General features: G+C 43.6%; 1 protein-coding gene across 2 annotated transcripts in view; it reads right to left on the reverse strand.

Moving 5' to 3' along the window:
* The window catches only part of NUP98 (nucleoporin 98 and 96 precursor), a 39,338-nt gene that overhangs the window by 14,771 nt on the left and 10,660 nt on the right, over positions 1-13,907 (reverse strand). Inside the window, exons 10-20 of one of the 2 annotated variants that reach the window (XM_075742707.1) lie at positions 13,428-13,515; positions 11,673-11,765; positions 11,110-11,250; positions 9,926-10,059; positions 8,172-8,359; positions 6,846-6,962; positions 5,108-5,415; positions 3,818-3,931; positions 2,956-3,094; positions 2,498-2,675; positions 2,215-2,379 (exon numbers count right to left, since the gene is read on the reverse strand). In XM_075742707.1, coding sequence (XP_075598822.1) covers positions 2,215-2,379; positions 2,498-2,675; positions 2,956-3,094; positions 3,818-3,931; positions 5,108-5,415; positions 6,846-6,962; positions 8,172-8,359; positions 9,926-10,059; positions 11,110-11,250; positions 11,673-11,765; positions 13,428-13,515 — 1,665 coding nt within the window. Of the gene's footprint in view, positions 1-2,214; positions 2,380-2,497; positions 2,676-2,955; positions 3,095-3,817; positions 3,932-5,107; positions 5,416-6,845; positions 6,963-8,171; positions 8,360-9,925; positions 10,060-11,109; positions 11,251-11,672; positions 11,766-13,376; positions 13,516-13,907 lie in introns of both variants that reach the window. The other variant, XM_075742706.1, reaches the window with a different exon arrangement.

The following is a 13,907-nucleotide window of genomic DNA, read 5'->3' on the forward strand; positions in this document are numbered from 1 at the left end:
TTTAATGCAGTCAGGTCCCTGGTGTAACTATTTCCTGTGGACCTTGAAACATTAATAAATTCATAAATATTTAAGCTGGTGAGGGAAGAAAAAAACCCCCACCCAAATCTAGATCCTAAATGCTTCCTACAGACCAAAGAAGACTATTTGCGGATACTTTACACACCAAGAGTTTGGCAAGTTTTTAAGCCACGCTATGTTGTTTCTCAGATCTGGGAAATGAAGCTAGATGTTTTTCCTATTTTCAGAAAAAAAAACCCTTAGTTAATGGTATGCAAGTCAAAGAGCTTAATTAACCTGGACGTGTTTTTGCTAAATAGATTTGAATCTGTAAGACAGGCCTGAATAAGTCACACATGTTCCCAATATTTTTGGCTGCCTAAAACATCAGTTCTGGTCCCCATTAATCCAAACAAGAAGCAAGAAGGAAAGCTGAAAGGTGGTACAGGCAGGCAAGTCTGTTTGACAGCCACGTCTTCATCTCAAATAAAATGCAAATATTTAAGGAATGTACTTTACAAGAGCAGAATGAACTAGCAGCTGTTAATTAGCCAAGGAGCCAGGAGGAGCAATAAAGCAGCACCTCTACACTACTTTGGGACACTCTGACGCCAGAATCCATAGAAGCTCACTTCATTCACCACTACAGTAGTGTGGCGTTTCTACAGAGGCTCTAACTATATCACAGACTAAGATTAAAAGCAATTCCCATTGATTTAATGTTTTCCTACTACAGAAGTAATGAAATCGTTCTTTTACACAAGCAATGGTAAGTGTGATTTGCTGTATCTCCTGACGGTAGGAGCAGAGCCTTCTCCAGAAGGGCTCTACATCACCCAAAGCCAATGGCCAAAGAGAAGCGCTGCTAGAATGTCTCTTGGTTTTGAAAGGATTAGCCCCAGCACAAAAAACCCCCCAAAATCCCAAAAGAAAAAAGCGTTCAGCCTATTTGACAGTACTGCCTCTTAAGCTGTTTGTCATGCTTTGACTTCCAAGACCAGAAATAAAACTCTCCTCCTCTGCTCCCCCATGCTACGGCACATCACAAACACTGGCTGCGCACCAGGCAGTACCTCGGCACACTGTGCACACCTCAGAGCTGCGAGCTCAGAGATCACCTTTCACCGCAGTCACAGATTACCCAAGGGTAAAACAGAAAGCCTGCTTAAGCACAGCAACACAACCTCTCAGGATGTCCTACCCAACTGCTAAACACCCCCTGCGCAGCCCTCCTGCGCCCCCCAACTGCTGAAGGATGGCTTCCACAGCTAGGCAAACAAGAACCCAGTTTGGGGAGAGAAAAAGATATAAAAAAATCTGCTCTCTGCACTTGCTTTCTGTTTTATGACAAGTTACTCCAAAAAGCTACAGGTAGCTCACAAACATTTACCATTAATGCCTGGCATAAAGAGTATGTTCAATCCCATCAATGCCAGGATACCTTCCAAATGGGCTGGTTTTTCACCCACAACGAAGCAGCTCTTAATTTAGCTTGACAATACCAATATTAATTACATTTGGAAAACACAAGTGTATCAGCTGCAATTAGACTAACCTTTAAACCCATGTAAAAGGATTTTTTTTAAAAAATGAAGTTAACATTGGACCATAAGGGGTTACCAATGAACTGGAAAGAACACTGCCCTCTCTGTGTCAGACAGAGGCATACCACTGAGGATGTTTACAAAGCTTTAGAAGCAGTCACATCCAACCCAAATACACTTAAAAATCCAGCATATAACCAGCCTTAAAAAAGTAATTTTAATAAAAATAGAGCACATTCTTAAAATATAAAGCATACAGTCTTGCATACTAAATGACGGTCAACTTAATGCACAAAATCATTCTCAAGGCAGGCAGCACAAGGCATTATAATTATATAGCATATATCCAATATTCACAAAAACAGGGTTTCTTCCTTAAGTGGTGCAAATATGCCAAACTCAATCTAGAGCAGAATTGAAACAAGAGACAAGGGTTTAAAGCCTTCCCATCCCACACATCCTCTGTACGAAATGTCAAGTATCTTAACGAAAAAGAACATGCAAACACTCATCAAGAGGTCAGAAGAGCTACTGAGTTTGTGCAAGTTTGTGTAAGGTTTTGCTCTTCGGTTTCCAGGCTACTTGTTACTTCAACACCCCCTCCCTAGGCACCAGCTATTCTTCACATTTCGTTTTACGAATTCCCTTTTAGTCACTGTCCTCCTTCTACCTGAGACGGGGGTGTTGGCTTGCCATTTAGGGTCATTTGCTGGGGCGGCAGATGCCCTTGGGGCGGCACTGGCGTAGTTTTTAACTTCTTTGTGTCCACTTTCGAAGGATGCTCTTCCTCTTCCTCATCCGAATCTTGTAAGCCATACTTGGAAAAGTGTGCCACCTGTGTAATGAGACAGGCAAATATGTTACACCTTGGAAGAAACATTTCAGGAGATTCTAACTTCAGATTGCTTCCGATATCCTTGTAAGTCACTCTACAACCAGAAAGCCAACATTACCTTAAACACCCAAGATCCGGTCTCGGGGCGGTATTCCTTGAATCGAGCGCCCTGCTTCCGAGATACAGACTCCAGTCTACCTTCGTAATTCATCTCTGCCAGGCGTTCGGGGCTTTTTATCAGGCAACGAGATGTTTTATCTGTAGGCCAGACTCCATCTAAGGTAACTTCAGCTCGTCTGTTAAAAGCAGGCAAAAGCGTAAGAGGCAACAAGGTTTTGAGGCAAAGCTGTTAAGGTACACGAGCTGAGAATTGAACATGTGGGCTCAAACCAACTTTTAAACTCAATTTCTGGCTCAGAAACTTGCAAGTATCTAGTAACTGTATGATGCTGCGATCTGAATGCACACCACAGGTTTAGATTTCCTGGTAGCTGCCCAGGAACACACCAGGCTGTCAATTTTGTAACAAACATCTTTACTACCACTGTCCCCACACAGTACATATTTATAAGTTACCTATTTAAACCTTCACCAATAGGTGGTTTTCTTTCATCATCAGGGTAAACAATAACTTCTTTTCTACGGATATGTACAATGTCATCCAGATTTAAATTAGTTAGATTTACTTCTCCTTCAAAGTAAATTGATCCATAACCTGCAAAACAAAAACCGAAACATCACAATTTGTCCATGGAAAAATCGCATGCCACAGAACCTACGTTCTGGCTCCACTCCTCCTTTCCCCACCTTATCACCTAGTCGTCATGCCTCCAGAACAACATACAACTGACAACTCCTTCCCAGTGTGAAAATACCGAAGATGTGTTACCAACTTTTTTATAGCCAATTCTTTTGCAGAAAAAAATTCTTTTTCATTATTGCTTGGCTATTCGTATTGCAACACAAATATTAAGTGCATCCTCAGCTTTATAGCACATTTAGAAAAAGTGTTTTAAAAATAGCATTAAACCATATGAATTTTTTTTCCTAAATAAAAGCAGTAAAGCATACAGTTTGGCTGCAGGCTTTTCACTAGAGCTCAGTCAGCTCCAGCGTAGGCAGCAGCTAAGATGGAAGCAATGATGACTCGTTTTGCATCAATGCTCCAGGGGGTTTGGATTTTCCAATCTTTACATTTAAGGACAGCAAGTGTCTTAGAAGCTACAGGCACTTTTGTTCCTTTCAAGTTTCTCAAGTCATCCCATACCACAGGCTGCGAGAGCTACCAATCTGAAAGATGACAAGCCTCGTTCACGATGCAAGGGTACTGTTTGTACTGTTTACAATCCTGCCGAGGGCACAGAACTCAGATTCTGTTTCCATAGCTTTAAAATCCCTGGTTCAACTGTAAGCAACGAGAAAAGCCGCACGTGCTCACCTTTGCGGCCTATAGTGAAGTCTGTCACAATACATTCATTTCTGTCATTGGTGAATCTCGCCAGCTCCTCCATGGACGGGATGGTGTAATAGCCAGCTCTCGTTAGAACAATTCCTACAACAGAAACCTTGCTGAGAACTGGGCTGACAGCAAGTTGTCAACTTTGGCATTTCAGGAGTTTCACTCCATTTCTTTTGCAAGCCTGAACAACTGAAGGTCCCAAACAAACCAAGAATCAGAGTAACAGAAGCAAGTGGAGAAATCAGAACACCTTAATTCCACAGCCCTCATAGCAAATGTAAGACAATTGCCATGCCAGGTTCTACCAGCCTAGCGATCTGTTGTCAGAGATCAGTGGCAGATGTGTAGCTAAGGAGAAAAATGCGAACACATGCAGCAACACTTGACAGAAACACTCTCCTAGCTTTAACAGTTTGGAAGCGCAGACACCTGCTGACTAAGAGTCAGCATCTTTTATATTTAACAGCCTCCAATGCGTTCTCATCTATTATTTTGTCTAATGATCTTTAAAATCCACAAAAGCATGTACAACTTCTTGGGTTGTAGAAGCCACCATTAGGACTTCTGAAGATGTTTCTTTTGAACATGTCACCTGCAACTTCATCAGATGCCACATCTTACCTGGGAGGATGAACAAATCTTCTCCCCTTCATCTTCTCCAGATCACCCATGAGTTTGAAAACCTAACACAGACCCTTACCTCTTCACCAGCTACAAACTCTTAGTAAGGGAATGGTACTCAAGATCTCTCATCATGTTTTCACACTTCTTTTTCAGTTTTACTAAACCCTGAGACCAGAATAGGGAGTGCTGAAAACACACACACGATGGGTCTACAGAGACACAACCACACTCTATGGTCCATTCCTTGCCCAGTAAATTCTACAATGTGGTTTGCATGTTGGTAACTACCAAGCATTAGATTTGTAACTCTAAGGTCTTGCTCCTGAATGACAGACAACTCTGTCTACTACCACAGATCAATTACAGATTGGGTCCTCCTCTTTCTCTCTCACACATCTCACCACCTCAATCTAATATAAACTTGGGCGATGAAATTTCACTGCTCAGCAACTCAGCAGAAAAAAATTCTGCACTAGGTAAGAGACTGAAGAGCAAGATTTGCATTCTGAAGAAAAGAGCAGAGAAAGAAGGGGAAGAAGAGAGAAAAAGCCAAGGGTCTAAACTGGCAAACGAGAATGTTAATGAAGTGTGCATAAAGCACTGGCAGGAACTACACGTCTCCTGCCTCCACACACAAATTCTAACCTGCAGGGTGCAGGTGGTGCACAGTTTCAGGCTCCTCTTCACGCTCATCCTGAAGGGAATCATCATGAAACGAGGCATCTTCGCTGCTGCCTTCCAGACCATTTCGCAAGGCCACCCGCATATTCAGAGCCACAATGGTATCGTCCACACTGTTCTGGTGTTTGTGCACAGTGTTCTCTGGGGTCTGTGGGATGGGCTTGGCAATGGGGTTAGTGTAAAACCTAGTCACTTCATGATGATCCTCCTCCTCCTCCTCTCGCTCACCATCTTGCCTGTGGTTTTCATCAGGAGGTACCGACAAGAAGAACCTGAAGAAATGAAGAATACAGTTGAATTATTCAGTTCTAAGGGACTTACATCAACATTAGAAATTGGTGTCTTTTCAGATAAAAATCAAACGGGACCACCACATGAACTGCAGAGTCAGCAGACTGAGGGAAGTGATTCTCCTTCGCTCTGCCCTTGCTAGACGGCCTCTGTCATTCTGCGTCTAATCTGGGGCTCCCACTACAAGACAGACAGTGATAAGATTAGGAGAGGGGTGTCAAGATGCTCTGGGGACTAAAGCCTGTGAGGAGAGCTCAAGTGAAATGGGTTGCTTGGCCTGGAGAAAAGACTTGCAGCAGGGTGCAATAGCAGCCTTCCAAGACCCATGACAAAATTCAGGCTCTCCAGATATGTGCAGCAGAAGGAGGAGAAGCAATGGTCAAATAAAAGCAGGGAAATCAATGAGGACAGTCAAGCACTGGAACAGCGATGCAGAGAGGCTACAGAATCTCCATCCATGGAGGTTTGAGACTCCCAAGTGGACAAAGTCCACAACAACCAGGTCTGAATTCAGTCTTGAGACTGCTGGAGGAACAGAGACCTCCTAAGGTCACTTCCCACCTGAAAGATTCAAAGATTTGTGAACCAGGCTGTTACAGACTTTTGCGCCCAGAATGCACACTGGTTTAGAAGAATGGGATGAGTAAGTCTTGCAGGAACTGTGATCAAACCAAATTTGAGAACACTATTGCGACAGTCACTCCAAGACACCAGCTTCAGAGAGCTGCCAACACAGCTAACAAATGCCTCTGCCCCATTATGGGCTGTCCAGGTCAGGACTTTGGTGATCGGAAACAAGGCTTCCCACTCCCATTATCAGTTCTTACGTCTAGTAGCTTTAAATAAAATCAAAACATTGAGCTGGTCAGGAATTTTTCTCAGATTAAAAAAACCTCGGGAGTTCATCTGAAATATGGCTGATTTTTAGAGGAAGTAGGTACGTAAGCTTATGGGGGGGGAAGAGATGGCCATAGAGATTCCTCATTTTAACATGTAGAAAACACATTCCTACTATGAGACGTTTGGATCAGGGGAACTTCCCTGCAGCTCCCACATTATCGAGGACTAAACAGACAGAGAGGTTGTTCTCACCTCAGGGTCAGCTTTATCTCCTCAAGAAGTGGCCTAGTTTCTTGCTACAGGGAATGAAGCGACACATAGCCAAAAAAGAAGTTGCTCCTTTCTGAACTCCTGATTTTGGATGGAATTAATTGGTATGTGACCACACAGGAAGAACATAAGGCTAGTTTAAGAGGAAATTAATCTCTTAATAGGTCAACCTGCTTCCAACAAACAGGTAAGATGACATCCCTGAAAATAACTACGTATTCTATTAATAATAATTTAGAGACAGGCATAACCAGTTTTCATTTCTCTTAAGTATAAACACCTTCACGATGAATCAACATACCGATCTCCATTCTCTGGATACTCCGATGGAGAAGCCAGGTCTTCATTTTCACGATTGACGGGTGAGAACAGATTGCTACTGTTGAGATTCTTCAAAACCAACTTTTTGATGCTCTTCCTAAAAAAAAAAAATCACCACCAAAGTGAAATTTGGATATATCGACTGCATAACTATATGTTTCATGCTTAATTCCTGTGTTTCAGGGATGAGGAACAGCTGTATAAAACCTGTTCCTACACTCAGGACACATGAAGTCTTCTGTAAGAGCCCTGCAGTAGCTAAGGTACTAAAACCTCTTTTGGGATTCCATTCAAGGCTTTGGTTTACAAGTAAGTGTACAAAGCACAAGTCATTGAAAGCTTCAAAACCCAAGTTCACTAAGCCACAGCATTATCTGCTATACAAAACAAAGCTCTTCCAGCTGAAGCACAGCACCCTGCATAAAAAGTCTGGCCCACAGATGCAGGTTCTTCTTCACTCCAGGGTCACGTTAGGAGCAAATCGATGCCAGGCTAGGGCTTGCTGCCTGAACATCACTGAATATCCACCCCAATTACACTCAGAGAAGTCTAAGTACCCCTTTGTTCTGATCTTTTGTTCATTCAGTGGTTTTCAATAGAACACTAAGTAATTCCATGCTCAGCTCTCTCCCCAGGAAGTTAATAGATGGGCCAGGCTTAAAGACAAACCAAGTTCACAAAAATTACAGAATGTTTTTAACCCCCCTGTGCTTAGAGGGACTTTCAATGACTGATGCATCTTTCTCCGAATTTTTTTGTTGTTTGCTTTTAACTGAGCTCCAAAGCTTTCCAAACCCCTTTTCAACTTGATTGCCACTGATGCTCTCAAAGACTGAAACTAAAAGCTTCAGCAGGGTAGATCCCCAGCATCATTATTAATTTCTCACAGAAGCATCTGTCTCTGAAATACAATCAGTGCTGGGCTATGAAAATGTCAGGACTCTGTCTTCATACTGACTGCATTAGCAAACCTAGTAACACTTGTACTTCAGAAGCAGGAAGTATTACACTGTACAAGCTTTCTTCGTAATACTCCTCACTGACATTATAGGAGCTTTGCTCTACTCATGGGATGACCTCATTTTACAGCTTATTTGGCCATAACAGTTTAAGCTGAACATTTATCTCTCCTCTACAGAAAACAGTTCTATTCGGGTTTTACAGAAAATATGTTATTGCTATTCAGATTTGAACCAGGTCAGAAAACAGTCATGGAATTTAGGACACTATACAGCAGTGCACTGAATCTGATCAGAAGATTCTTGCACCACCTCCTTCCTCCAAAATATAAAAAAGAAAAACTTACTTTGGCATGAATGCACCATTGGATAGGGATGGCTCGTCATCATCAAGACCATCAAAGAGATGAGATTTAGCAGAGCCAGCTGACTGCAAAGCTTTTGGTCGCACTCTGGTCGCTGGACGTGGAGTCAGTTTGTAGTGGGTGGGTGTTGTTAAGGCCTTCTGAGCTGCTGGGTTAGTTGGTTTCAGCCTCTGAAACAGTAAGATGTAGAGTTGGAATTTTCATATCACTTACTGTGAGGGTTTGTGGAGAGCGAGAGCGCCTGGTGTTGTTAAGGCTATCCACTCCAGGACCCTGAGCAAAGTACGAAAGGGGAAGTAATAAATAAAGCCAGAGACACAAAGCTGATTGACAGCAGGTAACGGAAACAATGCCAAAGACCAGAAGTCTCCACTCACTCACTGATGGGCCATTAAGAAACTACGGGCACAGCTTTGGAGAGGGTCAACCCCGACCTCCTGTCCAGGCTGAGTGAACGTGGGGAGAGGTACCGGAGTCAGACCAGGGATGCGGGCACCCAGCAGCCAGAGCGAGGGAAAGCCTCTCAGCATCCGGAGCAGAGGAGGGTGTCTCCCCTGCCATGGGACCAGTGTGTGTCCCAGGGCTAGCTACTGGTGGGGGGGACTAAGGAGAGCAAAGGTCTCAGCCACATCCACCGGAACAAGACCACAGCTCGCTGGCCCCTATGCCTGGTGACAGCTGCTGGCAGTGGGGGACAGGCAGAGCCCCTGCATCATCCCCAAACCTCATGTGTGCAGGGGTGTGTGTGTGTGTAATTCACTAGCAAGCTTCAAGCTGGACAAGCCCACAAGTAGGAGGCCCTGGATCCTGACAGGGATATCGGAGGGGCAGGGGATTCGTGTGATATTGAGGGATCTGTGTGTACAGGGTGCCTGTGAAATGAGCGTGTGAGCGCGTGCATCTTTTGCAGCAAGCATCAAGCTGGACCTGCCTGCGCTGTGGAGTGGGTAGAGGGCTCAAGATCTGGGCAGGGCTCTGGGATGGACAGAGGGGCCATGCTAACGCTGAGGGATCCATGAGTGTGCGGTGAGCTTGGGGAGTGCGACCACGTGTGCTTTCACTAGGGAACTTCAATCCTCATCCGCCAAAGAGGAGGAAGGGGACTTGGCTGTATATCCTCATGTTTTACGGGAGGCCTGGCAGTGTTACGCCAAAGGCAGTGCCTTGTCTGTGGCTGCGCAGGCAGCTGTGTCAGCGCACTCTGTGCGTGTGCATCAGGGTTACACGCTCAGCCTCACAACTGGTTCTGCCTGCAAACAGGAACACAACAGCCGCATCCATCAGCCTGGGAAGCAGACCACCAGGAATCCCCAGCTCCTGCAATTTGCTGAGGTCAGCAGCTGTTTATGACATCCCTTAATACTTTTCAGTCTGTTTGTTTTGTTGTCTTAAAACAAATCAACAGGGCAAGAGACTGTCGTAAGTAAAGCTTAAGGCAAACACTAGAAATATTCCAAGTATAGACAATTACCCATCTTTATTCTCAGTTAGCAGCAGTGAGCACAAGAACTCCAAAGCCAAGGCTCTGATGCAGTCAGAAGCAGTAAACAAAGCCACAGTATAAGCAGTTTGCGTCCTGGAGAGCATATAAAAGCACTGTGCCAGAATGAGTATACAGATGGCAACTTATTTTGCTGCTCATTGCGGACTTAAGTGAAGATAGTGAGCAGAAAACGCAAATTAAAGTAATTTCAAATCTTATCCAGAAAGTGAGTTTAACATTTACGTGCACTTACCTCTTCTTTCTTCTTTGGGTCTAACATGGGGTTTCTGAAGAGCGGAGAGTCTCCAAACGGTGAGTAAGTCAAGCTATTGAGATGCTGCTGAAGAACGGCTTGCTGGGCAGCTGATGCATTTGGGTCTGTCAGTGCTATAAAAGTAAAAAATTGTGGTGTTCTTAACAGTTTTACTAATAGAACCAAGGTAGGTAGAGAAGACATCTTTCCAATTAGAGAATCTCTACACAGGAATGCAGATTTCTATACAGACTTCAGTATTCCTTTCCCCTGCTCTTCGGTCACCATTGCTGCAGCAGTCTGAAGGAAGAATCAGATTCTAGTCCTTCATTAGAATTTGCAACCACATTCAGTAAGTCTTTATTGGTGAAAAGCTGAGGGCACAGAGCACTACATATCAGTAGAATGAGCCTGGCCTGCCAAAACCTTTAACTAACACATCCGACTTCTGAAATGTTTTCCAAGGGCAGGGGGTGTGTGTGTGTGTCAGGTCTCCTCAGCTTGGAGGAGGTGATCCCTGAATATCAACCTGCTTTCTTGGGCCTGTCTTCTGCACAGTGTCGTGTGCCATGTGTGTGGTGTTGTCCCTCTGCCTCAAGTTTAAAATAATATTCCTGAAATCACAGCCTCAGAGGGCTAGAGTATGAGGTACGTATGCTGTTCCTTTCAAGTGCTCAGATCTGCTGAATGGGTGAACACTACTAGAAGTTGTAGACATTTTAACTTACCAAATGGTAGTGGCAAGTGCCTGAAGCTAAAGACCGTTCATTTCACCGATGGCACAACATACCTGCCAGTTAAGTCCCTCTAGCTGTCCTGTCAGCAAATACTGAAGCAGCTAACACTACATTGCCCTTTTTTTCTGTAAGCACCTACTGTTGCTGCCCCAAACTCAATGATGGGAAACATGTTAGTAATCTTGAAGACAAAGCTCTAAAATAGCTGCAACTATTAGTAGTGTTGAGCAACTCTGAATTACTTTAAAAAAAAAATAAATACATATAATTAGCACAAAAAAGTCATTAAGATGGTCTCCACTGCTACCGAGAACAGAACTGGCCTCAAATAGACGCTCTAACATCTTTTTTCCCTCCAAAGCATTTGGGTGGGACATGCTCCTATGTTTAGGCACATCCAAAACAAAGGAGGAAGCAGCAATTAAATTCAGGTTAACGTACACTTACCTACAGCAGGCTGAGGGGCTCCAAAGCCCAGAGTAGCCGTTGACGTATTGAATCCCGGTGCTCCAAACGCTCCTGTTCCTAGTGTTCCACCAAGTTTAGGCTGGGTGTTTCCAAATAAAGAAGTCTGTCCTGCCCCAAGAGCTGTGGCAGGAGATATGACAGTCATTTACTGCAAGACTATGACAAAATGACAAGCCAATTCATCCCACAACAAAGAATCAATTATTTATTAAACTGGAAGAAACATTCAACATGTTTGTGAATGCTACAGGACACTCAAGACTCATGTGATCAGCCCAGAGGCTTCGACCACAGAGGATACCACCAGTTTTCTGAGCCATTAGCCATGACTGTAAGCAACACTGCCTACAATTTCTCAAAGGTTACTCAGCACTGTGTTAGCAAGCTCTACATGGTTCTGATTTGAGACAGAGTCATGGCTTCAAGCTAGAACATCTACAGCCTTCTACGTTAGCATTAGCAAGTAATACCAAGGCTGTATCATCACTGAAGTTTGAGGACTACGCTCAGACTGACATGAAATAAGCTGGTAAAATGTTCACCTGTTCCAAACCCTGTTCCTAGTCCAGTTCCCAGGGTCCCAGTTGCAGGTTTATTTCCAAACAAACTATTTCCGGCATTGCTGGCACCAAAACCTTCAAGAACAGAAGCAGTACCTCGTTAATCTAACACTATCAGAGATGAAATTAAAGACATATATTTAAATAAATAAGCATCACTGGCTCAAAGGCAGACCTGCCACAGTTATGGTCAAATTTCACACAGTTTCCAACAAGGCAAGTTAAACTGTCAAGCAGCAAGAAGGAGCTTCCAATGGTAAAAACATATTTGAATTACGAACATAATACTGAAAACATCACTACAGAAAAATACTGTTTTGCCTTCTTAAGCTTTTCAATTTGTTACAAACTTCAAAGCATTACTGAAAGCCAGAATGGACATGATGGTGCTGTATCTGGCAACAGAATAAAGCGTGTGAAGTTTCATCAACTGCCTGGAAGGAACAAATCCCATTTTATACTGTTCATACCACACACGTACTTCTCTGATTCTTACCAACAAAGCAGGTAACAACTCCAATTCGTACAAGCACGCAGTCCAAGACACATCTCTAAGTGCAACTACGTATAATCCAAATCTAACATTAGAGAGATTAGTTCTTAAACTGAAGATTGTGAAACCATCCTATGGTTGGTTAGTATGCAAGGACAGAATTAAACTAGAAAACTGTCACCATGGACCAGCACCAGACACACCCCAGAATCAAACTCCATTTTTCCTACAAACTGCGCCACTGCAAGTAACACAGGCAAATGAAAAACATGTGCTACTTATTATTTTAATAGTCACTATTGCTCACTACCAAGCAGTGTCAACATGCTAACTGATGTGGCTATGAAGATCTTGGAGAACAGTAGAAGAAGGGACTTGGAAGCAACTTTCATGACTACCGTGGTAACAATTTGCCCAAGGCCAGTCACCACAATGGAACTGTACTTGCTGCGGTGCTGCCCTGGCAGTCTAAGAGCTTGACAAGTTCTTCCCTCTGTCTTATGCTGGCAGGTTAACTGCATTTTGGGCTTTATTGCCAATGCAATAAAAAGCCCCAACCAAAGCAAGCAGTTTTCAACAGAAGTCCCATGAAGGAAGACTCATTTACTTGAGCTATCACCACGCATTTCTCCTGCTCAATCACACACTCATTCAACACCAGCTCTCTAACATTCCTGTCAGAGGCCAACATTAACACAAGACCCAGTTCTTCAGGACTGTGATCCTTCACATCACAAAGGACAACAACAACTACCAGCTAAACTGGAACCTGTTTCATTTTACCCTCACTCCAGTGCACTTATACCTGCCATCAAGGTACAGAATCACTGGCTTTACCCTATGTCCTTCAGCACTCCTTTGCAACCAAAGCACATTTACAGCCTCTTAACAAACCTCGATGGTTTCTGAATTCTTTGATTTCAATAGTTTGCAATGCCAGGTTACACTCATTCTTAAGCACTCACTGAAAGAGTGGTACTTTTACTTAACCTTCTTGCATCAGGGAGTACCCCCAAGAGGAAAGGTATAAAACAGCAGTCAGGATGTTTCCCTGCAGCAATGTGCATCAGGAGCATGGCTTACCTGAGAATTTTAACATTCATAATCATTTAGTATGCGATATTCTGCCGCCAGGTGTGTGGTATAAGCAGTATAGTTTTAAGTGATTGAAATCCCACTTTTTTTATATGTACCAAAAAGGGAAGTGTTTGTATTGGTTCCTAAAGTCAGGGTTGGTTTGTTACCAAAGAGCCCGCCGCCTGTGGTTGTGCCAAACGAGGGAGCACTGGTTGTGGTGGTTCCAAATCCAGCAGGCTTGTTTCCAAACAGGGTCTGAAAGGAAGAAAACATGAATTTGGAAACCTGACAGGCTGATATGAAAAGAACTGCATTAGTGTTTTGCCGTAGGCAAGAAAGCAGAACTAAAGCCAAGCCCAACGTGGGCCACACAACCCAGACACCCAACAGCAGTGTGTTACTAGTGCATGTGGCTTGCAAGTATTTGGCAAGCACCTTCTGGAAACAAGCACTACGGTTGGACTCGATCTTAACGATCTTTTCCAACCCAAACAATTCTATGATTTTCACTCCATCAAAACCAAAATGACTGACTATCAAGAATCAAGTTCATTTTCAGTTAAGTCATCATCACAACTTAAATGCCTGTATTTTCAACACCACGCTGAGGCATCCCTAGCAGCGTGTAGGCAGTGAGATATTCAGTC

This window comes from Balearica regulorum, chromosome 1 (genome assembly GCF_011004875.1).
Source record: "Balearica regulorum gibbericeps isolate bBalReg1 chromosome 1, bBalReg1.pri, whole genome shotgun sequence".
Lineage (NCBI taxonomy): Eukaryota > Metazoa > Chordata > Aves > Gruiformes > Gruidae > Balearica > Balearica regulorum.